We start from the raw sequence: 27,587 nt of genomic DNA, 5'->3' as shown, positions 1-27,587 counted from the left end.
TAGGTTATATATAATAGAATATATTAAATTCTGTACATGGTCAAAGAATGTAAACATAATGAATTAACTTGTAAGAGCATCTTTAGAGACTCTGCCCAGGGCGAAGGTGAGCGCTGGCGCATGGGGCTCCTCTCTCACACCCATAGGTTAGGTGAGGTGCCCACCCATGGGTCCCACCTTGCCCGCTCTGAGCTGTGCTTCCCCTATGGCTCAGTGGGACCCAGCGCCTGCCCCATGGTAGAGGAGGGACAGAGGGAGAGGGGATGAGCTGGACAATGTGCTGGTTCAGTGGGGTAACCCGCGCTGCAGCACGGGGCAGGGGGTTAGAGACAGCCCATGCTGTGCAGAGAGCCCCGTGGGGCAGAGCAGCAGCTCCCACAGCCTCTCCTCCCACCCTCCCCATCTCCTCTGGACCAGCCCGCAGAGCAGTGGGGCTGGTTTGGGCTCCTGACACATCACAGGACCACGTGTGGATGGTGGTCCCTGTCCCCATGGTGCAGGGCTGACCCTTCTTGCTGTCATTCCCCCCACCCCAGCAGCTCTCCTGGCATCCCAGGGATGAGCAGGAATGATGGACGCTGTCTGGAGTCACTCCTGACACCGGGACTGGCCCCTACGAGCCCTGTGTCACCTCCCTGAGCAGCGTGAGTCACCGCAGGCCTGCCCACCGCATCCCTCTTCCACCCCATCACCCAACATCCAACACCACGGCCAAGCCAAGATGAGGCGTGCGATGGGGAGCAGCCATCGGCGTTGCCCACAGCCTCTCTCCTCCCCTCCCTTTCTTCCTTCCAATGCAAAAGCTCAATGGCAAAAGAGTGCATGAAATCAAATAAATACACCCCCCTCCCCGACCCTGCGGCTGCCCCCGGCACAGGGGACCCAGCCCAGCAGCACATCACTCCAGCAGGACCACGTTGCCCTCCATCACCAGCCCCTTCCTCACTGCTTGGAGCCATTGAGGTGGCCTGGGCATGGGGCTTGGCAGAGCTCCGATCTCCACCGGGATCTAGGGGTGAGGAGCCCCCCCCCCATGCCGTGGGGCAGGGTCCCTGCTCCTGACACTTGTACTCAGGGGACTCGTTTCCCAAGGGGGCTCAGAGCAAAGGGTCCCTTTCCGAAGGGGGGTTCCCATGCCACCAGCCATCACTGCTCCATCACCCAGCCCAAGCACAAACCAAACTGGCACCGTCCCAGCGGGGCACTGGGACTGTCTGGAAAGGTTTTCCCTTCCTGCTTCCCCCTCCGTGGACCCGGCTGACTCCGGCTGCCTCTCCTGGCTGCCTGCCCCTGCATCCTCAGAGGATGCTCCCGGGAGGACCCAGCAGATTGGGCACATTTTTGGGCTGGGGGCTCAATATTTGACCCTAGGGTTTGCGTTTCGTGTTCGACCTCAAGCTCAGACCGACGGCTCTAAGCCCATCTTAACAAACAAAGGCAGAAGAGAAAAGGAAAAGAAAACCCAAATGAAGTTAGTCTCAAGGTTCCCCTCGTGGCTTCTCAGTGGCGAGCCCCCCACCCTGGGGTGAGCGTCACCCGGGCACCCAGCTCTGGTTCGTGGGCTGCGGGCCCCCGGGCAGCGTGGGCACATTGAGCCCGTTCTGCGGCGGGAGAGCCGAGTCGAAGTTGAAGTCCATCTCATCACTGTCCATAAAGTCATTCAGGATGATGGACTCCACGTCGCACTCCAGGCTCCCGTTGAACATGTCCAGGTCCAGGTCTGCTGGGAACCTGTCTTGGCCCAACACGGGGGGATGGACAGCCCCCGGGTAGGGGCCCTGCAGCGAATCCAGCAAGCTCATGTGTGCCCCTTGGTTATTAGCGTAGGAATGCAGATGCCCGTGGTGCGGCATGGCCGTCATGCTGCACGTGTCACTGGGCAAGCTCATAAGGCTGACAGGATTAGCTAAGGCACTGGTGTTGACCGCAGGGTGGTGACCGGCTGGTGACGGGTGGTACAAAGCATTGCTCTTCATGAGAGAGCCCGAGTGGGACGGGTACGAGGACAACCCCTGCTCCCCGCTCCCGCACAGCAACGGGTTGTGTCTGTGGCCACGGGCCGGCACCATGGGGCTGGCCTGCGGCAGGGGCAGGTCCCCCGGGACCATGCTCTCCTTGTGCGCGTAGGAGATGGAGGAGAGCAGGTCCTGCAGCGAGGCGTTCCTGTAGGAGCTGACGGGCGAGAAGGTGGCTTGCTTGTTCTCCTGGATGGTCTGCATGGGCAGGCGCCGCATGAGGCTCATGGCGGGTTGGCTGTAGATGGTCCCGCAGTAGGTGTTGGTGGCAGCACCCATGGTGGAGCACTTGGAGTTGAAGGTGAAACTGGAGCTCCGCTGCCGCAGGGCGGCCGGGGGGAGCTGCTGCGAGGGGCTCATGGTGTATCCGTCCTGCAGGTCCTCCAGCATGCTCTCCCCGAGGCTCTCGTTCAGGCTGATGGTGCCGGTCAGGTCGGTCAGCCGGGGCAGCTCCACGGAGCAGCGGGTGTTGAGGGAAGGAGACATGGTGCTGGAAGGGCTGGGGTACATCAGCGGGGAGGAAGGGGTTCCGTCATCCTCCTCCAGCTCATCCGGCTCGTGGTTGGACATGATGGGCGAGAGGCGCCCGCTCAGCGTGCTGGCCGTGGAGTTGGCCCGTGTCCTGAAGTCCGCCCAGGCATCGTACTCGTCACTGGCGTGGGACGCGGGGCTCTCCGACCACTTGGCTTGCTGGGACGAAGGACTGTCCTCCCCGCGCTCCTGCGTCACCTGCAGCTGCTTCTTCTTGCTGGCCTTGCCCTTGATGCGCAGGAACTTGCTGTTGTTGTCCATGGAGACCGCCCGCCGGCGCGGCGTCTTCCCGGTCTTGCCGCCCTCGGGGTTCAGCATCCACCAGGAGCTCTTGCCCGTGCCCTCGTTCTGCACGCGGATGAAGCGGGTGTGCAGGGACAGGTTGTGCCGGATGGAGTTCTGCAGGGACAGCAAGGACAGAGGCAGGGTCAGCGGCGGCTGCCGCGGCACGGGCAGGAAGGGAATGCCCACGGGGATGGGGGGGTACATGGGGCATCATGGGGGACCTGGGCTCCATCCCCTGGGATGGGTATAGGGGCTCGGGGGGCTCATCTGGTGGGTCTATCCCACAGCACGGCCGGTATTTCACATGCAGGAGCCCACAGGTCGTGGACCATCGCTGCATCTACCTATTGTTAGAGACATGGCTGTCATGGCAGGGAGTGAGGGGTCTTAAGTACATGCCTTGAGTCCAGAGGAGGCCATGGGGATGCTGCGAGGGCTGGAGCAGCTCTGCTCTGGAGCCAGGCTGAGAGAGCTGGGCTGGGGCAGCCTGGAGAAGAGAAGGCTCCTGAAGGGGAGACCTGAGAGCAGCTCCAGTGCCTGAAGGGGCTGCAGGAAAGCTGGAGAGGGGCTTGGGACAAGGGATGTAGGGACAGGCCAAGGGGAATGGCTTTAACCTGCCCGAGGGGAGACTGAGATGAGCTCTTAGGCAGAAGCTCTTCCCTGTGAGGGTGCTGAGGCGCTGGCACAGGGTGCCCAGAGAAGCTGTGGCTGCCCCATCCCTGGCAGTGTTCAAGGCCAGGTTGGACACAGGGGCTTGGAGCAAGCTGCTCTAGTGGAAGGTGTCCCTGCCTGTGGCAGGGGTTGGAGCTGGAGGAGCTTTAAGGCCCCTTCCAACCCAAACCAGGCTGGGATTGATTCTATGACATCTCTTGCTGCTGAGCTGCAGTTCATGGGATGCCACCCCAGCTCCCTGCACCTCAGTGTCCCCAGGGTCTAGAAGGGGAACACCAGCCACAGCACCCAAAGAAGAACATCAGTCCTGAGTGCACAGCCCTGATCCCAGCACCATCCCTGGGCTCGGGGCTGGTTGGTGACTACTGGAGGGAGCAGGGACCACGCTGCAGGAGGAGCGGAGGGATGGGGAAGTGGAAGAAGCCAAGGTTCTGGGGAGAAAGTTTGGTGCTGCTGCCAGTGTACAGCGGAATACTAATGAAGAGGCGAGCGCGCTCCAGCCTCATCTATCATATTATGCAATGGCTTACTTCTCTGCACTTCATTTATTTGGAGATTGCTCCCAGGCTGGCTCCTCGCCAGCAGCCACCAAATCCAAGTCTACAGAAATCAATCTCGCGCTGACTGATTAAGCCGTGTTTAGAACTAATTGCTCCTTCGTGTGTGGGGAGAATAAATTACGGGCTTTAATTTCACATCTTTAAAATGCAACTGCAGGTATGGGCTGGCCGTTAACCCCTTCCTGCGCCGCTGGGGTGGGGACAGGGAGCAGCTCATGGACACATGCTGCCCGTGCCGATGCTCAGCACCTTCAGGTGGGGAGAGCAATCTTTGACTCAGCAACACCTCTCCCTTGAGCCATAGCACGACCTAAACTCCCCTCTGCACTACCAAGCCGTGGGACACAAGCAGAGCCCGTGGCCATCACCGTGTTTGCAGAGCCAGAGCCACCAGCCTTGCACCACAGACAGGGTGCTGGGTGATGGCTGGTCACTGGATGGTCCCCATCCCTTCCTGCCCGTGCTCCCCGGGCCTGCTCATCCCAGGATGCAGGCGATGCTGCAGCCCTCCACAGCTGGGACCAAGGTGCTGTGCAGAGCACGGAGGGAGGGAATGGTGTCTGGGGGTTGGGAATGCCATGGCTGGATGGGGATGACATTCATTGCAGTGCTTCCTCCCGCTCCGCAGCTCCAGCACAGGGCACCCAGCAGCACCCAGGGGGTCAGGCTGCCCGAGGGAGAGGAGCAGGGTGGGCTGCTGCCTCTTGTGCAGCCGAGCTTCATTAAGAGCCAAAAGACAGCAGCAATTAAGAGCAAGGCGCAGTGAGCCCGGCTCTCTCCTCATTAGCACCCCGAGGAGCTCCACTGGCCATGGCTCAGGGCGCAGGCACAGGGCAATGGGCTGCAAAGGGGCGGGCCAGGAGCTTGTTAACACCAGGCAGGCAGGGACCTGCTTCACTCAACAGCACACCACCACCCCCACCAGCACCCTGCATCCCACAGCACCCAGCATCCAACAGCACACAACATCCTACAAGCACGCAGCATCCTACAGCACCCAGCATCCTACACCACTCAGTATCCTACAGCACCCAGCATCCTACAGCACCCAGCATCCTACACCACTCAGTATCCTACAGCACCCAGCATCCTACAGCACCCAGCATCCTACAGCACCCAGCATCCTACAGCACTCAGCAGCCTACAGCACCAAGCATCCTACACCACTCAGCATCCTACAGCACCCAGCATCCTACAGCACCCAGCATCCTACAGCACTCAGCAGCCTACAGCACCCAGCATCCTACACCACTCGGTATCCTACAGCACCCAGCATCCTACAGCACTCAGCAGCCTACAGCACCCAGCATCCTACACCACTCAGTATCCTACAGCACCCAGCATCCTACACCACTCGGTATCCTACAGCACCCAGCATCCTACACCACTCGGTATCCTACAGCACCCAGCATCCTACACCACTCGGTATCCTACAGCACCCAGCATCCTACACCACTCGGTATCCTACAGCACCCAGCATCCTACACCACTCGGTATCCTACAGCACCCAGCATCCTACAGCACTCAGTATTCTACAGCACCCAGAATCCGCTTCCCACAGCACCCGCATGCCACATTATCCAGTGCCAAGCTGTCAGGGAGCCGTGGATGATCACAGGGCCCAGGATGTGGGGCTCAGCCCCTGGCATGGGGTGATGTGCAGGGGACATCAGGGCTTGGCACAACCTCGCTGACAGCAGCTGCCTTGGCAAGGGTCTGGCAGACTATGGCAGGGTGCAGGGGGAGCAGGTACCAGTCCCATGATGCCCCCAATGCTGCCCTGCCCTGTGACCCAAAGCCCTACATCACTTCTCATAGCAACCAGCACCTTTGCTGGGTCTCCCTTCATGTCCCCATCTGCCCCCACGTCACCCCTGCCCTGTTCATCGCCCTGCCCCAACATCTCCCACCAAAGCAGAGAGACCCTCCAGCATCCCATCCCCATGCAGCACCGCAGCCCTGTGGTACCCAAGCCACACACGGCAAGGAGCACCGGTCCCCATTGTGCATCCAGATGGTGCCAAGGGACATTATCCACCACTTCGGGCTCTGCAGAGGGGCAGGGGATGCTCTGGGTAATGGAGACAAGGGCTGGAGATGGCACCAGGGACGAAAGCCACGGTTGACCCCAATGCAGGATGAGGCTGGAGCCCCTGCCAGCCGCTGCTGGAGGCTTTGCCAACCTGGAAGACCCCAAATACCATCCCAGTGCCCATCTGCCAGGGCTGGCCCTGCTGCAGGGCCTGGAATGGGGATGGGGGGGGCCGCTGGGAGCTGTGGGCACCCACAGAGCCTCCTCACCCCCCCAGGAGCCCTTCTCCACGGTGCCTCATTGTCAGGGGAGCCGGCAGTGTGAAATCGGTCTGATTAGCAATTAGTCCCATTGTAAAAGGATTAGCCGGACCCCATTGTCTGCATGAGTGACTCGACTATCAATTTGCATCTGGCAGAGGATGATGATGTTGATGATGCTGCTGCTGCTCCCTGGGAGCTCTCCCTGGTTCCCGTGTCCTCCTGCCCGACAGATGCTGTCTGGTGAGGCTGTGCCCAGGGGGTGGGTGCTGGTAGAGCCCGAGATGGGCATCGATGCCAAGCACACAGGTGCAGGATCCGAGCACTTTACTAACCCCTGGGGGTCTCTCCTCTGACCTTGGGGTGCCCACAAGGCACAAGTGGAAGGGGGGGATTGACATGTGTGCCCTGAGGAGAGCATGGGGTTGGGGAAACAAGCACAGTTCAAGGAGAAGGCTCCTGAAGGGGAGACCTTAGAGCAGCTCCAGTGCCTGCAGGGGCTGCAGGAAACCTGGAGAGGGGCTTGGGACAAGGGATGTAGGGACAGGCCAAGGGGAATGGCTTTAACCTGCCCGAGGGGAGACTGAGATGAGCTCTTAGGCAGAAGCTCTTCCCTGTGAGGGTGCTGAGGCACTGGCACAGGGTGCCCAGAGAAGCTGTGGCTGCCCCATCCCTGGCAGTGCTCAAGGCCAGGTTGGACACAGGGGCTTGGAGCAAGCTGCTCCAGTGGAAGGGGTCCCTGCCCGTGGCAGGGGTTGGAGCTGGAGGAGCTTTAAGGTCCCTTCCAACCCAACCCAGGCTGGGATTGTATGATCAAACACGATGCCTTTGGCGGGTGTCCCCAGTGACCGTCCTCCCCTGCACAGCACCCCTCAGGATGAGGCACCACCGAGGCTCTTGCAGCCTCTGCCCCCGGGAACGTTTCCTCCATCGCTGCAATTCTTACGTGCGCGCAGTAAATCAGCACCAATTAACCCCGGAGCCGCCCGATGCCGCCGGAGCCTCGTTAGTGGCCCTGTCGCTGCTGCCTCCTGGTACCAGCGCCTGAATCTCCACCAGGTAACGGGCTCATTATGTGCAGGGACCAGCAGACACAGCCCCACAGACACTGCCCCACAGCCCCCACCGCCAGCCCCATGCAGCCCCCATCAGCCCCAGCGCTGTCTCGCTGCCCCCCCGGGGCCCTGTCTGGCACCTCCCGCTGGGGCAGCCGGGGCTTTGCCCCCCCCTTCCAAGCGCATCCCTCCCGGGTACGGCGGGGCTGGGGGCTCCGCTCGGTGCGTTCGGGTCAGCGCACGGCGGGAGCTGAGCCGCTCCGACGGGCCGATAATTGACCCAGACGCCCATTAGCGGCGCATCGGGCCGGGTCCAGCCCGCAGCCGACACCGCGGAGCCCGGCGCATCTCCCAGCAGCGCCCGTGCGCACCTCGTTAGGAACCGGTAATCCCCCCCCCCTCGGCGTCCAATGGGGCTAATGGGGGACCCCATGCACAGCCTTGCCCTGCCCCACAGATCCGCGATGCTATGGGGCAAAGGATGGGGCCAGGCAAGCTCCATGCTCTGCGGTGCAGGAGTGGAGCTGCGAACCCGCAGTGTGGGGTCTGGATGTGCGAGCCTGGGGATGGTGCTTGCCCACTGGGAACCTCTGCTGATCCCTGGGGCTGAGTCATGGTGCGGCCAAGCCCAATCACTCTTGAAGGAGAAGGTCCAGATGGGAACAGCCACTGTGACCCCAACCCACTGCCAGACTCACTTGTCCCAATCCAGAAGGAGCCTGGCTGTGGCTGCCTGGGTTTTTGGGCTGGTTTCAGGACAAACAGGGGTGCTGTGACTGCTGGATGGGTTCCCAGGGTGAAACCTATCCCCTGCCTGGCTCTGTGCTGGCCCTGACCCACCTCTGCCATCCAGCTCATGGCTCGCAGTGGGTCTGATCGCTGTGGGCTTGGCAGCTGAGTTTGGTGCCTCTCCCCTCCCGAGCGTGAGCTCTGGAAGCGATTCCCAAACCCACCAGAGATGGGACCGATACAAATCAAGCCACACTCTGCTCCTCACAGCCCCCCCAGGCAGACCCCCTATGCCCAGCCCTTGCCCAAGGGATGCCAATGGGACATCCCCGCTCTGCAGCCCCAGAGCTCTCAGCACACAGAGCCCCACATCACGGTGGGTGCCAAGACATGGATAAGACCCCGACACAGAATGCAGCTAATAGAGGGCAGCTCAGCCCCATCAGGAGGCTCCTTACACCCAGCCTTGACATGCAGGGGTCTCACCCCATGGCTTGGCACCCACCGTGACACAGTGCCCCAAAGCAGTGGCAACAGCCGCAGGCAAGCATCCCTATCCCGGCCCTGGTCCTGATGCTGCCAAACAGCTGGTTCCAGCCAAGTTCTGCATTGGGAGTGCTGCGGTTGCCATGGCAGCCTGTTTATTTTAGCCCTTTCCAAACCCAGGAGCATCCTCCCTGCCCTGGCAGGTCCTGTTTTGTCCCCATCCCTGGGCACCTTGCTGAGAGCCCAAGGAGCACCCAGAGCACCCATCCCCTGGGTCTGGGATTCTGTGAACACCACAGCCAGCGCTTCACCACCCTCCTTGTAGAGAATTTCTTCCTCACATCCAGCCTGAATCTCCCTCTTTTAGTTTAAACCCATCACTGCTCATCCTCTTCAACAGCCCCTGCTAAGAAGCCTCTCCCCATCTTTCTCATAGGCCTCTTTTAGGAACTGAAAGGAGAAATCATCTCAGAGCTTCTGGCCCTGGCGCTGCTGCCCGCTCACCCCACGGCTGGAGGTGCTGGGCCCTGCGCACACGTCAGGAGGGACCTCACCGCGCTGCCGGGCACAGGGGACCCGTGCCAGACCCCACTGCTCATCCCTGGCTCCATGGCAATGCTTTGGGGCTGGCAGCAGCAGGGGAGTGCTGGGCATGGGGTGAGCATGGAGTCAGTGAACCCCTTCACAGCACCCTATGGGAGCTCCAGGCAGCACTCACTGCTGGATACCTCTGGATGCTCTGCATGGTGCCTGTATCCCACTGAGAGACACCAGCATCCCTGCTTCTGGGGACAAAACACCCCGGTCCCATCCAGCCCCCTCTCCAACAGGCAGGAGCAGGGGAGGTGCCTTGGAAAGACCCTCTCCACCATCAGCCACTTACCCAGTGCTGCTCTAATTACCCCAGAGCAGCTGCAGTAAATCACGCGGAGCTGCCATGTCATTTCTGCATGAAATTACAGCATTTTGTCTCCCCTGGGTTCAATTTCCTCCACACCAGGTTCGCACCGCAGCCAAACACCGCCAGCAGCTGCATCCCTGCTCCTCAGGTCCCATTCAGCTCCCAAGCCCTGCCTGTCCCCACGCTGAGCACCTCAGAGCTGCTCCACACCAGTATCACTCAGTCCCCAGCCACACACAGACCCTGCTGGGAGACACAGCGAGACACTGGGGGGGGAACACAACCAGAGCCCTCTTGCCCTGAGCATCCTATGTGATGCTCTCATCACTGCATCACATTGCAGAGCCCCCGCAGCTCATAGCCACAGCCACAACAAGGTCACCACAGGGTAGGAGGGATGCTGCTCCCACTGAGAAACTGGGAAACTGAGGCATGGAGGAGCCAGTGGCAGAGGGGATGATGGGCTCCACAGCCATGGCTCCTGGAGCCAGCTCTGCCTGGTGAGAGCAGGAGAGGGTCCTGGAGGGGAAGAGGGATGGGGGCTCCATCCCTGACGTCCCCCATGTAGCACCCACTGCAGCCAGTGAGATCCTGGGGTCTCCCACTTGATGCTGGACAGGAACCAAAAGCAAATGTGCTCTGGGAGGGGAGATGGAACAGCTCCGTTTCCCCAAAGGGAAGGGTGAAAGAGAATCCATCACATCACCCCAGGGCTGGAGACCTCAGCCAGAGCCAGCTCAGTCACACAGCCCTGTCACCCACCTCTCCTGTCACACACTCCTGCTCCTGCAGCGGAGCAAGGCACGGGCAGTACTGGTGACACTGCTGGCGTCACCCCATAGAGTTGCATTGATGTGATGCCACCCTGGAGGTGAGCACAGCCACAGAGCTGCACCCAATTCGCCCCTCATCCTGATGCCTGGGCTGGGGCCAGAGGTGAGCACCTCCTCCAAGACCCATTGCTCAAGGGTGACCAGGAAAGCGAATTACCAGTTGTCCTGGACACTTCCCAACCTCCTTTGGCTATTGTCCCCTTGGGAACATCAACTCCCCACAAGCCCTTTGTGCGGGATAGGGTGGGACACAAGGTGGGTGCGTGTCCCCAAGCTCTGCCTCTCCTCCTGCCCCCAAAGCACCCATTCCCTGGGGTCCTCAACACCAGCCAGACCCAGGAGGCACCTTCAGGATGGACTGGGCAGTACGTGGCAGGCAGGGCTGCCTGCTCCAACCAGAGCTGCTGGGCTGTTTGCCTCATCTCTTCCAATCCCTGGGCCCATAAAGAGCAACCCCAAGCCTGTCCCCAGGCTTGTCCACAGCCACCCAAGGCCACCACCCGGTGCTCTGATTCCTGGTAGCGGGCAGGCGGGCGCAGCAGGAGGCAGTGGGAAGCTGAGGTCCTCCTCTACCTGCCTGCCGGAGCCGGATGCTGGGTTACCCGGGAAACGGTGATGACATCGCAGGGATGCAGGGAAACTCTGCCCGAGGTGTTCGGGATGCCATCGCTGTTGCCAGGGCAACGACGGGCGACATCCCGCAGGTAACCTGGGGTGATGGAGCGGGGCTGCACCCGGCATCCTCTGCCTCCTCCTCCTGCACTGGGTGCCCTGGGGTGGGCAATGGGGTTGGCCCGCAGGAGGAGGGGACATCCCTTGGGGACATTGACACCCGACCTGGGGCTGCTCTGCTGCCTTTGCCTCCCCGCAGCAATGCCCAGGGTTGTGTTCCCCTGCCTGCAGATGCCCAGCCCATCTTGAGGGCTCTACCATGGGGCTGGCAGCGATCCCGCTCTGGGGAGCAGCACCCCTGGGATGCCTTTGGATTAATCAGAGTCTCTGCTTTTCCCTCCAAGGGCTCAGAAACACCAGGGATGCCCCAAGGTTTCCCTCCAAGCCCCAAATTTCCCTGGTTTTAAATCTCAGCTGCTTGTCCCCACCAGGGATGCACCACCCGGGGCAGGGTGTCCTCCCTCTCTCCCAGCCCTATTTGATCGCATAGGGTGGCAGGAAAGCCACAACCCGCTGCTGTGGGTTGCGCTTCAACACACACAAGCTGGCAAGGGGCAGGCAGGGATGCTTCCAGACCAGTATAAAACCAGCAGAAACAGGGGGAATGAGACACCAGAGAACAGTGGGGACTGCTGGGGGCAGATGTGGGATGCGGGCTCTGCCCCCCCCCAAGGACAGCACTGAGCAGGGATCAGCAGCCACCCACAGCCCAGGCAGCAGGCAGCAGATTCCCTGAAGGATGCTGCAAAGCAACAGGAACAACAACTCCCCTCCTGCCGTCCCGAGGGAGCTCACAACCCCCGGCAGAGCAGCTTTCCCTCTAACGGCAAAGATTACATCAGCCGGAGCAGCCGGTCCCGCTGCCGCTGGAGGGAGGAGCTGGATCGAGCCCAGCACCAACACAGCCCCATGGGCCACTGACCCACAGCGATGGGTGCCAGAGGGACTGACTGGGAGAGGGGTGGTGATGCCATGGAGCATCCTCGGGATGTTGTTCATAGAACACTGGGGTTTGGGTTGGAAGGGACCTTAAAGCTCCTCCAGCTCCAACCCCTGCCACGGGCAGGGACACCTTCCACTGGAGCAGCTTGCTCCAAGCCCCTGTGTCCAACCTGGCCTTGAACACTGCCAGGGATGGGGCAGCCACAGCTTCTCTGGGCACCCTGTGCCAGCGCCTCAGCACCCTCACAGGGAAGAGCTTCTGCCTAAGAGCTCATCTCAGTCTCCCCTCGGGCAGGTTAAAGCCATTCCCCTTGGCCTGTCCCTACATCCCTTGTCCCAAGCCCCTCTCCAGGTTTCCTGCAGCCCCTTCAGGCCCTGGAGCTGCTCTCAGGTCTCCCCTTCAGGAGCCTTCTCTTCTCCAGGCTGCCCCAGCCCAGCTCTCTCAGCCTGGCTCCAGAGCAGAGCTGCTCCAGCCCTCGCAGCATCCCCATGGCCTCCTCTGGCCTCGCTCCAACAGCTCCACATCCCTCTTGTACCATTGCCCCAGAGCTGGATCAGGGCTGCAGGGGGGAATCTCCCCAGAGAGCAGCAGAGGGGCAGGATCCCCTCCCTGAGCTGCTGCTCACGCTATGGGGGTGCACCCAGCACACGGGGGGGTTCTGGGCTCAAGCTCACACTGAAGCCGGGTCATGGGGAGCTTCTCATAGACCAACACCCCAAGTGCTCCTCAGGGCTGCTCCATCCAATGCTATGAGTCTCTCTGGAGCCAAAGACCCTGAACCTCCACCCTGCTGGGCTCAACCGGTCACTGCTGCTGGCGCCTGCTCTAGTGGAAGGTGTCCCTGCCCATGGCAGGGGGCTGGAACTGGATGAGCTTTAAGGTCCCCTCCAACCCAAACCAGCCTGGATTCAATGATTCCATGATCCCCGTGGGAAGGCAGCTGCTCCCATCACCTGGAGGGGTTCAATCCCTCCTCATTTGATGGAGTGGGGGGGACACCTCCAGCAGCTCCATGGGGTCCCTGTGCCGTGGGTGCCCCCTTGGGTGTCACCGCATGCCCAGTGTGCCAGGGCTGATGTGGGGGAGGACGGGACCCCCCCATCCCGCTGCCATCCCGGCTGTATCCCAGGGGATCTGGCAACCCTTCAGCCATCCCCCCCCCCGTTCCCCCTGCTCCGTGACACGGAGCTGTAATTGCATTAGACACTGCTGCCCGGGCAGCGCAGCCTGAAAACCATCCCGAATTCCTGGGCACGGCGCCCGCTCTCTGTCTGCAGCCGGTCCCATTCCCCATCTCCTCCAGCACTGACCCACAGCCTCCAAACCCTCCCCATAGCGAGCGGGTCTGGCCGGGCTCAGCACATCCCCATCACCCCATGCAGTTGATGCATCCAGGGTAGCACAGCACTGCGGGGACCCCCCCCCCTTGCCCCCCATCGGGGTCCCCTGTGCTGATGCAGCCCCGCGCCAGCTTCCTGCGCTGCAGAATGTACCGCGGCCCCGCGGCCGCAGCCAGGGACACGATGTGCTCCCTGCTCCAGGCCCTGTTTTTCCTGGCCCCGCTCCTGCTCCGCTGGCGGCCGGGCGCTGCCGCTCAATGCAGCTTTTGTTCGTTCCCCCCCCCCGCCCTCCTTTCCCCTCCTCGCTTCCCCGCACACCTCCAGCCCACCCCTTCGGACCCTCCGGGAGCCGTCCGGACCATCCCTCGCCCCTGATCACCCCCTGGCTTCTGCCGTGGCTCTGCCACCATACCGACGGCTTTTTGCATCGCCAGTAGGGCAGCAGGAGGGGCAGTGATGTCCCCATAGGGCAGCCCAGCAGCTCCAAAACCGCACATGCCTCCAGCAGCATCCGGGAGCTGGTGCCCTCCAGAGCACCTCTGTCAGCCCCGAGGAGGGAGATGGATATTGCGCCCCTTCCCCTGCCCATGGCCTCATCCTGCTCCATGGACACGCAGTGCAGATCCATTAAAAAGTCACTCTGGGTACAGCCCATGTGGATGTCTCCCCCTCGCAGGGCTCAGCACCACAAAGACCCCCTGCTCCCCACGCTGATGCTGTCTCACTGCCACTGCTGCCAACTGGGACACCCACAGCCGCAGGGCTGCAACCCATCTTAGAATCCCATAATGGTTTGGGTTGGAAGGGACCTTAAAGCTCATCCAGTTCCAACAGGCAGGGACACCTTCCACTAGAGCAAGTTGCTCCAAGCCCCATCCAACCTGGCCTTGAACACTGCCAGGGATGGGGCAGCCACAGCATCCTCACACCCCCTGGAAAACAGGTATTCGAGTCCAACACAGCCGCTTGTTTCAGCTTCTCCTCTTTAAACATTCCCTTACAAACCACAACTGCCCCTATGTCCTTCCAGCCCAGGGAGCCAGCTCCTGCCTGCCCAGCGCTGCCCATCCCCAGCCTTCCCCTTCTATCTGGGCTGGCTGACCCAAATCTGCTTTTCCACTGTGGAAAACCCCTCCTCACCAGCAAACATTGCCCAATGGACTCACAAGCCAGCTCCCCACACCCCAAACCTTCATTGACCCAAAGAGCCAACCCCATGCCCGCTGGCTTGGCACAGGGATGCCAATGCCACACACACTGGGAACGGGTACAAATACATTGGGATAAACCCCAAACGCTTGGGCACAGCTGAGCATGAGGCCGGTCCTGCCCCACAACCCAGGCTGTGGGGCAGTGCAGGGTGAGGATGAGCTGTGTCCCCAAGAGCATCCTCACAGCCATGTGCTGCATCCTGCCCCCGGGAATGGCAGGGAGGTAGAAGGGACACACTGAGGTGCAGAGCTGCTCTGGAGCCCCAGAATCACCCCCAGGTCTGGCTGTTGAGTGGTACAGCACACACTGAGCTGTGCACATGGGGCAGCCACGGGGATGGGACCCCTAAGTCCCTCCCCACGACAGCACCACCATCCCCTGGCATCATGGCAAACACCCAGTGATCCTTCCTCAACCCCTCCATCCCCCCCATTTCTCCATCCGCCATCCCTCCATCTTTACATCCCCCCCCCATTTCTCCATCCTCCATCCTTTCATCCCCCCATTTCTCTATCCTCCATCCTTTCATCCCCCCATTTCTCCATCCTCCATCCCCCCCATTTCTCCATCCGCCATCCCTCCATCTTTACATCCCCCCCCCATTTCTCCATCCTCCATCCTTTCATCCCTCCATTTCTCTATCCTCCATCCTTTCATCCCTCCATTTCTCCATCCTCCATCCCCCCCATTTCTCCATCCCCCATCCTTCTATCTTTACATCCCCCCCATTTCTCCATCCTCCATCCTTTCATCCCCCCATTTCTCCATCCTCCATCCTTTCATCCCCCCATTTCTCCATCCTCCATCCCTTCATCCCCCCCATTTCTCCATCCCCCATCCCTCCATCTTTACATCCCCCCTGCCTCCTTCCCTTCATCCCCCCCCAATCCCTCTCCACCGCCAGGGACCACCCTAAACCCGCTCCCACCCCCAGCACCCCACAGACGCCGCCTGCTGGCACTGCTCCTGTCTCCCCAGCCCCTTTTTCTTACGCCCCCCTCTTTCCTGGCACCATCTTTCCCCCCCTGGCAGCGGGAGCGGGGTCTTCCCTGCATCCGTCTGGCAGCTCAGCCCCTGTCGCCGCGGGGGCATTAGCACCAGAGCTGCGGGGAGCTCCCGGGGGAGAAGTAAGTGGATCAAAGGGTTTTAGCAGCAGACGGCTCCCAGACAAATCTGGATCCTCTTCAAGGCGGCCACTTGCGGCTACAAATGCACTTTGTGCCTGCAGCTCCCCAGCCAGGAAGTTTCACACCGGCTTTATTGCGTTTAACCCCTGGCTGCTCCCAGCCTGGATCCCGCACGGATGGGCTGCGGGGCAAACCCAGCCCTGCAGGGATCGGGGAGCTGGGTGGTTGTGCACAGACATCTCCCCTCCCCCCCCGAAAAGATGGGGGGTTAAAACGCCCCATTGACAGTCCTGCTTATCCATGGAACCACGACAAGGGGAAACTGAGGCACGCAGTATGGGGGGGATGCTGCTGCTCCCTGGGTCACACACATCAACATGCACACCCATTGCCATCCCCAGGCTGCAGGTCGCAGGTGACAGATACCCCCATCCCTCCATCCCCACATCTTTCCATCCCCACATCCCTCTATCCCTGCATCCCTCCATCCCTTCATCCCTACAGCTCTCCATCCCCACATCCCCCTATCCCTGCATCCCGCCATCCCTGCATACCCCCATCCCCACATCTCTCCATCTCTCCATCCCTGCATCCCCCCCATCCCTACAGCTCTCCATCCCCACATCCCCCTATCCCTACATCCCTCTATCCCCACATCTCTCCATCCCTGCATCCCCCCATCCCTGCATCCCCACATTCCCCTATCCCTGCATCCCCCCATCCCTGCATCCCCCCCATCCCACCCTGCACCCCGGCCAGCCTGGCCCCACTTATGGCCCCCCAAAGCCAGCTGGTGCTCTCTGGGCGAGCTGGGAGCCAGGGCAGGGAGGGGCTCTCCTGGAGCCTCTGCTGGGATGAATTATTCAGTGTGGTGATAAGTACAGGAGCCCCTGGTTCTGCTCACTCCCTGCAGGCAGGAGCAGGATTTGTGCCAGGAGCAGAGAGAGGGACCAAGGCCATGCCCAGCCCCATCTCACTGGGGCTGTGCCACCATGGGGCTGCCCCAGAGAGGATGGAGGGGACCCTGAGCATCCTGAGCCAGCTTGGCTGGGTGGCCGTGAAGTCCTGCCCTGGACCCCCAGAGCTGGATAAACTGGGAGCTCTGGGGTGCTAGGCTTGGCCCCACTGCAAGCACTGCCCACCCCATGTCTCCTCTTGCTGCCCCGTGGGGGCTGCAGCACCCCACACTTCCCAGCCCAGCACCCTACATTGCATAGCCCCATACCCCAAATCTTGCAGCACTGCACCCCACATCTCCCCATAAACCCCAGTTGTGGGGTCACTCCCTCGAGTCCCCCCCACACACAGAGATGCACCCCTGCCTCCTGGGGATGGCACAAAGGACCCCACTGCACATCCTGAGGGTACCCCCACGTCCCCCCTGCCATGTCCCCACCTCCCAGCCCACAGGCACCAACATGAGCCCAGCACAGAGCTGCTGCTGCCATAAAGCCCAGTGCTGATGCAGCCGCTCCTTGGCTCCGGAATAGAGCCAAAATAAGAGGGGGTCAGCCAAAAAATACACAGGGAGGGCGAGCGGATCCTCCCGCCAGGATCCCAGTGCTGCTGGGCCAGGAATGGGGTGCAGGAAACCTCAGCTCCAAGGGTGGGAGCACATGGGAGGACGCATAAGGACACAGGGAAGCAGGGATGCTCTGCGGGTACCAAACGTGCCTGGTGGGGTGGGGGGCACCCCTAATAATAATATATCAAATATATAATAATAATAATATCTAAAATATATAATTATATAGAATATGTATAATAAAGTTACTATTATAAATACATTAATAATATATTCTAATATTCCAAATTATATCATATATAAAATATAATAATGATAATAATAAATGTGTCCTGTGGTGCTGTGCCGGCAGCAGTGGGGAGGTGGATGGATCATTTCTGAGCAGGCATTGGCATGGCACGGCACAACGTGGCACGCAAGGAAAGGCTCATCCACAGCTCCATAGGGGCCTGAGGCAGCACCTCCTTACCCCATCCCCAAGGCTGGGGACCCCATGGCATAGTGAGGTCACATCCCCTCAGCATCTGAAGCACCCCAAAACCTGGCACGGTCCCTGCCCATGGACTGGGACTGGATGAGCTTTAAGGTCGCTTCCAACCCAAACCAGGCTGGGATTCTATGAAGAGAGGTGATGATCATTGGCACAGCAACTGTGTTCCACCTGGGGAAGGCTGTGAGCACAAGGCCCTGCAAAAGAGCCTCTTTGTCTTTGCTTTCTTGTTCCCCCTCCAGCTCGCAGGTAATAGCCACGAATGGGCAAACCCTCCTTTAATGGACTCTTAATAATGCTGTAATTTCCCTTTGCAGAGAAAGTTTTCCAAACAGTCAAAGATTCAAAACAAAGCAATGATTGTTCCTATTAGCATTAAATTCTACTCTGGGAGAGGGAATAAATCAAGCAAGGGGATTCAATTCAAAACAGAACTATAAAAAATCCAATAATGATTTTTTAATATTAATAAGAAAAATATATTGTTATGCACCCTTAGCATTTAAACTTCTAATCCAATCAGCGCAAAGTGCAGAGATAAATCACAGCCACTGAGGAGAAGGGAACAACCATCAGGCAGGCAGCAATAAAACGCTGTCTTACATCCCTGGGACAGGCTCGGCTCTGACAGCCTCAAGAAGCAAAAAAAGGCCAAATTTATGGTGCTGTCGCTCCTGAAGCCTGTTAATTCCATCCCTGCATCACCCCACGCATCCTCTGCTCCACCTAGGGCAGGAGCTGAGGGCAGGATGATGCCTGAACCCATCAGCATGGTGCTGAGGAAGCAGGGACTGGCCCTTCATCATCCTCCTTAAACTCAGCTCCCAGTGCAGGGTGGGATGGATCCCAGTGCCCTGCACTCACTGGGGGAAGGAGCCTGGGGATCCACTGCTAAAGGAGGTCCCAGGCATGGTCTCTGAATCTCTGCAGCCTTAGATGTTCCACTTGGCATTCCCAATCCCACGCTACCAAACACATCCGAGATCCTGGGCAGGCTCCAGGGATGCTCGGAACCGCAGTGCACTCTGATGCGGTACCCGCTCCTGCCAGCATCCACACACCAGTATGGAGCTGATGGTACCCACTGGGCCCCGCTTCCCTCCCCATGTACAGAGGGGATGGTGGGCAGCCCCCCCATCCCACAGGCCGGGATCACAGACCAGGAATAACCCCCGAGAGGCCGCCCTGTGCCATCCTGCTTGAACCCATTACAGTGAATGGCTCAATGATGCTCCGCTGAGGTTATTCCCACTGGCTTGGGCAGACGATGCGGGATACAGGGACCAGCAATGAGCCCGGATGAGTGGAGAAATGCCACCCTTGGGTCCCCAAACCCCAGTGCTCCTGCTGAAAGCATCCCCATCCAGAGGGAAGGGAATGCTGAGCCACGGCAGGGAAGGAGGAGCAGCGAAGGGACAGGCCATGCGACAGCAGAGGACAAAAGACATCTCAGGCACACAGGGAGATCCCGGCATCTGGCATGCTGCTGACGCCACCAACCCGGGCGAGAGGGCATCTGGGGACAGGGGATGGACACGCTGCTCCAGGAGCACCCTGAGGCTTCATTCCTGTGGCTCCAGCTCCTGGGGGGATTAATGACAGCTATTACAGGTCCCAGCCTGCCATGTGGAGCCTCTCTGCTCTGCTTCGGCTTCGGAAGGTTTGTGACGAGGGTTGGGGAACAGGATCCAGGCTTGGCCCTGTGCTACCCACCCACACAAACTGTGACATCCCATCTCCGTGTGGCAAAGCTGCTCATCAAGGAGCGCCCAATCCCTCCTGGCACTTTGCAATGTGTTTTAAGGGAAACTAATAACAACAGAGGTGATGAATCCCTGCATCTGGCATTTGGGCTCTCCCACTGCCAGCAGCCAGGGCTGAGGTGGCAGCAGGACCAATGTGTGGCACTGGGAGCACCAGGCTCAGTGGCTGGTCCAGCCTGAGGCTCAGCCCTGCACTGCAGGGATGCCCAGCAAGCCCGAGGAGCAGGAACCTGCATCCCACATCCCTGCCAGCCTGGCTGATGGAGGAAATGCCAGCGGTCCCCAGGGTGGCACGGTCACCAGTGCCTTGGTGATGGAGCAGCGCCACCACTCACAGCACTGCAAGGCTTTCCCACTGGATTCCGAGTGGGATCTGGCACCCTGGCACACGGCACTGAGGTGGGAACGGAGCAGGCACAGCCCCACAACACCCATCTCCTCCGCACCCCACCACTGGCCTCGGCTGCAGCCTCCTCCCAATCCCATGGGATCGGAGCCAGGCTCCCAGGGAGACACTAAGGCTGCTCCGGGCAGGGTGCTGGCAGCAGCACAGTCCACGGGCAAGGGATGTGCCTATGGGGGAGCACCGGGAGCCCGGCCACGGGTACCCACATGGGGGGGTTTGGGGAGAGGAATGGGGGCACTGAAGTGACCCAGCCGGAGCTCAGAGCATCACCTTCACGTGGATAAAACCAAGTGTCTGGTCTGTAAATGGGCCTGCCTGCAAGGCCCCAAGAGCCAACAGCCCCAACAGCCCCATAACAGCCCCAACAACAGCACAGCCATCCAGAGAACCCCAGCAACAGCCCCATAACAAACAGCCCCATAACAGCCCTCGCCTTTCTGCTCTTCCTGGCTTTACGCTTCATTTCGTTGGGGTTTGGGGTATTTTTCCCTTCCCATCAATCACTGGCGGCTGCTCCTGCCCCAGCTCGGGCTCCCCCCACCCACTGCCCCCCACAACAAGGCCGCTCTGTGCCCTCCCTGTCCCAAGCCCATGCCCCAGGAGAGGACAAGCCCAGCATAAGTCCAAGGATACGGCTGCCATGTGCGGGCACGCATGGGAGCGCACGTGGCGAGCCCGGCACACGTGTGTCACACATGCACGGGAACACGTGCAAGCTCAGCCGTGCATCGCTGCCTGCAGCCCCCCGGGCAGCACAGGCAGGGCTCTGCCTGCATTGGGGTACCTGGGCAGCAGAACCCATCCCTAAGGGCTGCCCCACAGGGCACACAGGAGCAGCAAACCTGGCTGTACCACAGAGCGGTTTGGGTTGAAGGGACCTTGAAGCTCCGCCAGCTCCAACCCCTGCCACGGGCAGGGACACCTTCCATAGAGCAGCTTGCTCCAAGCCCCTGTGTCCAACCTGGCCTTGAGCACTGCCAGGGATGGGGCAGCCACAGCTTCTCTGGGCACCCTGTGCCTCAGCACCCTCATCACTGCCACATCCCTGGGTACAAAGAGCCACCAACCGCAGCAGACAGCAAAGCCCAGGAGCCTCCCTGCTGCCATGGAGCACAGCACAGCACGCAGCTGGGTGCTCAAAGGGCAGGGTGATGGGGATGAGACCCTTCCTGAAGGCCCCAGCCACACACACACTCCACCATCACCCTGTCCCGCACTGGACACCAGCCAGACCCACGGGTGACAGCTCAGGATGCTTTGGGATGTTGGAGCATCCCTGCTGGGAGGGAAGGGACCAGCCAGCTTGCCCTGTCCCAGTGCTGGCTGCCTGCTCCTCCTCATCCCTGCAGCGGGTGAAAGCAAGCTTTGTGCTGGGGTTCCAGCTCTCCTGCCTGGCTCCTGGCCGAGGCACCACACCAGAAGGGTGCCCAAATGGAGCTCCCGTGTGTCCTGCTCTAACCCACGGTGCCTTTCACCTCGGCACACAGCAGGAGGCAGGAGCCATGGGAAGCAATGGGCTGCTTACCCAAACCATTCCTTGGTTCTATGGCAGCAATGGGGCTCGGGGTGCACCCCAGGGATGGAGGCTGCTGCCTGGGGCTGGGGGTCTGACTGCACCCAGACCCCACTCCAGTGGTGGGGAAGGGAGATTCATCCCTTCCTGCATGTTCCCTCTGCGAGAGGAACCCTAACCCTAAACCCAGGGGACCCCCCATTCATGCAGCATCCCGATGAGGATCCCAAGGAGCTCCAGCTCGCTCCCACATCTCACCTGGCCCGAACCACTGCATCGCCCCAAAACATTTACAAGGCTTTTAAAATACAAACCCAAACACCAAGAAACGCATTTCCAGCCCAGGACACTGCATCTTCCATCCCAGCACCGGGTAGGTGGGAAGGAGGGATGAAGACCCGGACCCGCAAGTGAGGATGGATGGAGATAACAACAGGCTGTGAGAGCTCTTCTAGTCCATAGGACCTTAACTGGAGTTTATATTCCAGTGGTTATTAAAAATAAAGGGGGGGATTAGGGGGAGAAGCAGAGAGCAGAGCAAGCTGTTCATTTGGAGCCTTTCCCTTGGGTTTAATAAAGCCCCACTCACTGCTGTAGTATCATTTTTATGCTATCATAAAGCTGGACCATTTAGCAGGTTTGTGTTACTTCAGCAGTTAGCGCTGCATGAAAAGCGATTCCAGAACAAGGGAAGGGGGGGGGGGGGGGGGGGGGGCATAATTTATAAGGAAGAGGGAAAACCTCCAAAAAGAGGGAGAAAACTGAGGCGGGAAGGAGGAGAGAGCCTGGGGGCTCCTCACAGTGATGCCACCAGCAGCTCAGGGGAAGCAAGAGGGCTCTGCATCCCTGTGGGAAGTCGGGGATGGATGAGGAATCCCATGCTCCAGGCCTGGGATGATGAAGAGTCATGGACCCCAGCCCAGCATCCCATGGGTGCTGTGGGAAAGGGTCGGAGGGGTTCCCAGGGGCACTGCATGTGCGGGGATGGGAGCTGGGGAGGCTTATCCAGGGATGGAGCAGGGGAGTCCCCTCGAGGGCTCCTCCAGCCCTGCTCAGCCCCAGCACATCCAGGAGCTCCCGGGCTCTCCCGGCCCCTCGGCAGCTCCCCACGGGCTTCTCCGTGCTGCTGGAAAATTCTCCATATATGGAGAGGATGGGAATACGTGAGCAGAGCCCAAACCCCCCCAACGGGAGAGCCCTGACCCCGGCCGTGCCCCCCCTCCGGGGCCATGCAGCACCCTCATGCTGATGGCAGCAAGCTGGTTGTGCACCCCAAAGCCAGGACACCCCCGGAGCTGTGTCACTCCAACACCCCCCTGCAGCACCACCCACTGCCCTCTGCAAGGGGGCAGTCATCCCCATCAGCCCCAGTGCTGGTTGGAGCCTCTCCAGCCGCATGGGCAGCATCCCAGTTGGATGCAGAAGCCCCCATCCAAGCAGGGCAGGGGCTTGGCTCAGGGGGACACCAGTGATGGAGCACGCAGGGCCTGCAGCAGCTTCCCCAAAGGAAGCTTCTTGTGTGCCTACATGGACAGGGCCATGGTCCTGCTACCCTGGCCGGAGCTCAGGGTTCCCCACACCCCATGGGGAAGTGAAGCCCCTGGAACCCCCAAACCTATGGCCAACGAGATGCCCCCACCCCAACACCCTTCCCACCCCTTTTCCTCCCTCCCCAATTCATCTCCATCCTGCCCTGCAAGGGGATGGTGGCACTTTAGGTGGGGGGGGGTGTGTGTCTCTGCTCCTAGCTCCATGGGCCCCCCACCCCAGGAGCAGCCAACCCAGCAACGTAAAGAGGAGGAGGAGTAGGGGAGGGCTGGGAATTAAGGATTTCAGCGCTGTCAGAGCCGCAGCAGACAGGCATCCACCAGCTGAGTGCCTGATTGTTGTATTTTGGATGTCAAACCAGAGCAAGCAGAAACCTTTAGAACGCCTCAGCGCCGCTGCCTTTCTGACGGAGGGTGTTGGTTTCCCATTAACAAGTGGGAAGCGTGAGCTGGAGCAGAAAACTTCAAGCGCTTTGGAATTGATAAAACAACAACTCCCTAATTAAGCAGAACTGTCAGTCAATGGGTGCCCGCTGCAGCAGCGCCTGGAGCACGAGCCCGACGGGGGGGGTGCCACCTTCACACCCCATTAGACCTGGTCCTGATGCTGAGCACGGCCAAGGGGTTTAGAGCTTGCCCCTCAGTTTGTCTCCCCATCAAACCATGCCACGCAACACGCAGGTTGGTGGGAAGGAGACCCCAGAATGCACCCACCCTGTGCAGTATCTCGCCCCTCTGGGATAACTATTCCCAGCTTGGGGAATGTATCCCGATGGAACATCACACACCACGGCCAGGCACAGTATTCCCATGGCTGGCTGGAGGCAGGAAGGGGTCCCGGCAACAGATCCTAGCGCAGAGCAGAGCAGAGTTTGGAGAAGTCACCACACAGCCATGGGATGCCCCATAGGATGCCGTGTCCGCAGCGGGGCTCCCAGCTCTCCACCACTCACACTCCCAGCACAGGGAGGCTGTGAAGCAGCAGCCCGTAACCCAGGACCACGCTGCGACACTGCTGCACTGGGGAATGAAACGCTTCAAACCCATTGGGCTTCCCCCAGGCCGGGGCAGGAGGGACCCAGCATCTCCAGGGGCTCTTCCATCAGCAGTTCCTTGCCACAGCATCGATGCCCATCACCTCGGTGCTCCCTCAGCTGCCAGCCACACTCGAGGCACTCGGGGGGACAGCCAGAAGGGACACGGGGCTGTGGGGAAGGTGTTTAACCCCTGGCACGGTGGGGTCTGATGAAGGCACCAAGCAAAGGGGGCCCCCGGATGCTGCTTCTTGCCCTGCCAGTGTGGCATCGGGCACCAGCAGCATGAGGGCACCGTCCTGGTGTTTCACTGGGCAGCCCTTGACCCCACCAGGGCGGCACTGGGTTGGGATGGGAGGTTTGAGTCGAATGCCAGCACCTCTCCAACTGGGAGATGGGCCAGGAAGGTGGAGAGCGTCCCATCCCAGGGTGCAGCCATGAAAATGCACCCATGCACCCACCTACACGGCTGCTGCAAATGTCCCTTCGTGCCAGCATCAGCCAGACCCTGACCCTCTCCCCTTTGCACACCACACACCACGAAGCCTCCAGCAACACACACGGGGCTGCCTGGGAATCCCTTTGCTCCTCATCCCAGCCCTGACAAAACACATCCCCAGATCCCATCAGCACACGTCCCCCATGGTCCAGAGCCTTGGGGAGCCCCTTCACCCCCAGCACATGCCCGGGGCCACACAGCTCTCGCTCCAGACGGAAGGCTGAAAGCCCCACACACACCACAACCACCCCCTGCCACCGCCACAGCCCCCAAACCCTGCCCCAGTGACTCTCCACACTGGACTCTCCACCAGCTGCTGCTGCCCCCCCATCAGGAGCGGGGCAGAGCAGAGAGGATGCCCAGCCTCCGTGCAAGACCAGCTCCCATGGCCCGGCCACCGGTGCCATGGACAGAATCCAGGCTCCCTGCCCCGAAATAGCCCCGTCTGCAAGCGAGAAGGCCCCCCACGGCCGGGACACGTCGTGCCAGGGCCGGGGTTGGTACCAGAGCCTCCAAAGCCTCGTTACACACTAATCACACTGGAGGTGACAGGGCTTAGGGGAGGGCTTAAGAGAAACCGGCTCCTTTTTACTGACACCATCTGGACACAGGGATCTCTTCCCCCTTCCCGGGCGAGCGTTTGCTAGAGGGGCAGGAGCCAGCGTGACCCCCTAGCACCCAGCACCCTCAGTGCTAGGACAGTCAGCGCGATGCATCCCCGAGTGAGAAGGGGGGAATCACTGCCCGCAGTAGGGATTTCCAACAAGCCCACGGTGCGGTGCCAACCGGGAACAGAGCCGGGAATGCCAGCATGAAGCCAGCGGGGGACCGCGTGATGCCTGCGTGCCCGCCGGGATGGTGGGGATGAGACCGGGGGGGGACGGGACACGACACACTGGGGGAAGCCAGCCCGGAGACACGTGTTTGGACGCGACACCGGAGGGCAGGCACCCGGCACGGCTCGGGTCACCGCGGGCACGGCCGTGATGCTGCTGGGACCGTCACTCGCCGTCTCCCGGTGCCCGCACACCGCGACCACCCGCCCGGTGCCGTCCCGCGCTCCCGGGGCTCAGCTCGGCCCCAGGCCGGCGGGGGAAGCGGGCACCAGCTCACCCCGGTTCCAACACACAACACCACGAGGCGCCGGCTCCCCCCGGGAACTTAACCAAGCCTTCATCCAAGTGGGGATCCCCCAAACACACACACACACAGCCAGGGGCAAAGCTCCGGTTGCGCAGGGGGAAGCATCCACGCGTTGGGAAGGCGGGAGGAAAGTTGTGCCGGGGATGGGGTGAGAGGGGTCAGGTACCTTCCATCCGGCGGAGCTGTTGCTGTCTCCTTTATCCTTAAAGTAGGGGACGTATCGCACCATCCAGTCGTAGATCTGCGAGAGCGTGAGGCGCTTCTCGGGCGAGCTCTCGATGGCTTTGGTGATGAGGTCGGCGTAGGAGAGGTTGCCCCAGGCGTTCCTCCGGGAGGTCTTGGCCTTGCGGAGCTGCCCCACGTCCGCGCCGGGAGGCGGCAGGGGGGGAGCGGCGGCGGCTCTGCGCTCCGCCGGGGCCGCCGCGTTCTCGGTCCCCTCCGCGCCACCGGCCCCCCGCGCCGGGGGTCCCCCCGGGGCCGCGGCCCCATCGTCCTCCTCCGCCGCGAAGTCGGGGTGCGGGAGAGGCCAAGTGCAGGACCGGGGCCGGCTCTGCGGCTCGAAATCCGGGTCGATCTCCACCTGATGCGCCTGGAGCTTCTCTTCCATGGTCCCCTCCCCGCCGCTCCCGCCCCCCCCCCCCCCCCCCCCGGCAGCCCCCTCCCCGAGTTACGGTCGGTTTCCACCCAAAGAAAAAATTAAAGAAAAAAAAGAGAAGAAACAACCAAAAACCCCCCAAAACACGGGAGGGAGAAGAGTGCGAAGAAGGCTCCGAGCTCGGGTGGAGCGGAGGAGGGAGGAGGGGCCGCTCAGCGCCGGGTCCCGGCGGGGCCGCAGCCCCGGGTCCGGCCGCTTTCGCCCTACGCGGTGGCTCTGCCCGGCTCCGCGCCGGGGACCGGGAGGTTAACGGGAGCGGCGGGCCGGGGCGGGTGCCGCATGTCCATCGGTCTCTCCAGCAGCGCCAGGCGAGGCGGGGGGAGCGGGCTGGGTTTGGGTCGGTTTTGGGTCTTTTCTCTCGTTTGTTTGTATGGTTGGTTTGTTTTTTTTTTTACCGGCCGCGGAGCTCCGGAGTCGTTCCCGGCACAGCGGCGGCGGCGGCGGCGGGCGGGCAGGGCGCGGGGGCTGCCGCATCCATCGGCGGACGCTGCAGCGGGGCTGTCGGCTCGGTCAAGCAGCAACAGATGCACCGGTGCGACCGGCGGCTGGCGGCATCCTCGGCGGGGAACCGGCGACCTCCGGGGGCCGGGCGGCGCTGGGGGGGGCACCTAGGCGGGGAGAGGCGGAGGGGCGGGCGGCCCGGCGCTAAGTCCGGCGGCGCGGCGGAGCCATGCTGGCGGGCGGCACGCACCTGACAGCGCCGGGCGAGGGCGGCGGCGGCGGCGGCGGCGGCTCCCCGCCCCTACGCCCCCCCGCTCCGCTTCAGCGGCCGCGCACCTGCCCGCCGCCGCCGTCGCCGCCGCGCTGCCGCCACGGCGCGGGCGGGCCACATGCTGGGGCGGCCGCCGCTCGGTCGCTCCTTCGCCCGCTCCCGTCTCCTTCCCTCCCTTCCTCCGCCGTGCCCGGCCCCGAATGCGGGCGCCGCCGTGACACCGGGGGGGAGGGCCCGGAGGGGCGGGGGGAGAGCGGCGGAGGGGAGTGCCCCGGCGGGGCGGGACGGAGAGAGCGGAGCCGACCGGACGCACCGCCCCCCCCAACCCTCCGGTCCCGCTCCTGTTCCCGTTCCCCCCCCCTTCCCGCCCCCTTCCCGCCCCTCCGGTCCCGGTCCCCGACCGTGGCCCCACGTGCGCCCCGGGCGCGCCCCCCCATCGTTGCCCCGCGCGGCGGACGCCTCCTGATTGGCTGGAGGTGCCCTTGGACACGCCTACCCCCCCCTCCTCCCGCCCATTGGAGAGGCGCCGGCGGGACGCCTCGCGGAAGGGGGGGGGGGAGAGAAACCCTCCCCGCTGGTGACGTCACACCGAACACGCCCCTTTACTACGGGCCACGCCCCCAGCTTCATGCCACGCCCCTCAGCCC

The 27,587-nt window shown here is 61.6% G+C and overlaps 1 protein-coding gene across 1 annotated transcript; it reads right to left on the bottom strand.

Annotated features, from left to right (window-relative positions):
* Positions 1-7: 7 nt before the first annotated feature.
* FOXO6 (forkhead box O6) lies at positions 8-26,947 on the bottom strand. Its single transcript, XM_061480176.1, has 2 exons — positions 25,740-26,947; positions 8-2,945 (listed from the first exon to the last, which is right to left on the bottom strand). The coding sequence occupies exons 1-2, from the start codon at positions 26,178-26,180 to the stop codon at positions 1,533-1,535; spliced, it is 1,854 nt and encodes a 617-aa protein (XP_061336160.1). The 5' UTR covers positions 26,181-26,947; the 3' UTR covers positions 8-1,532.
* Between the last annotated feature and the right edge of the window lie 640 nt (positions 26,948-27,587).

This window comes from Pezoporus flaviventris, unplaced genomic scaffold (assembly GCF_033815535.1).
Source record: "Pezoporus flaviventris isolate CSIRO_AGI_PZ_B2104156 unplaced genomic scaffold, CSIRO_AGI_Pfla_v1 ptg000176l, whole genome shotgun sequence".
Lineage (NCBI taxonomy): Eukaryota > Metazoa > Chordata > Aves > Psittaciformes > Psittacidae > Pezoporus > Pezoporus flaviventris.
This window is presented reverse-complemented; position numbering and strand designations above follow the sequence as displayed.

Bases quoted from the DNA above. Each gene is read 5' to 3' on its own strand.
- FOXO6 (XM_061480176.1), bottom strand. From the start codon at position 26,180: ATGGAAGAGAAGCTCCAGGCGCATCAGGTGGAGATCGACCCGGATTTC. The intron at 2,946-25,739 runs GTACCTGACCCC...CTGTCCCTGCAG, and splicing joins ACAGCTCCGCCGGATGGAAG to AACTCCATCCGGCACAACCT.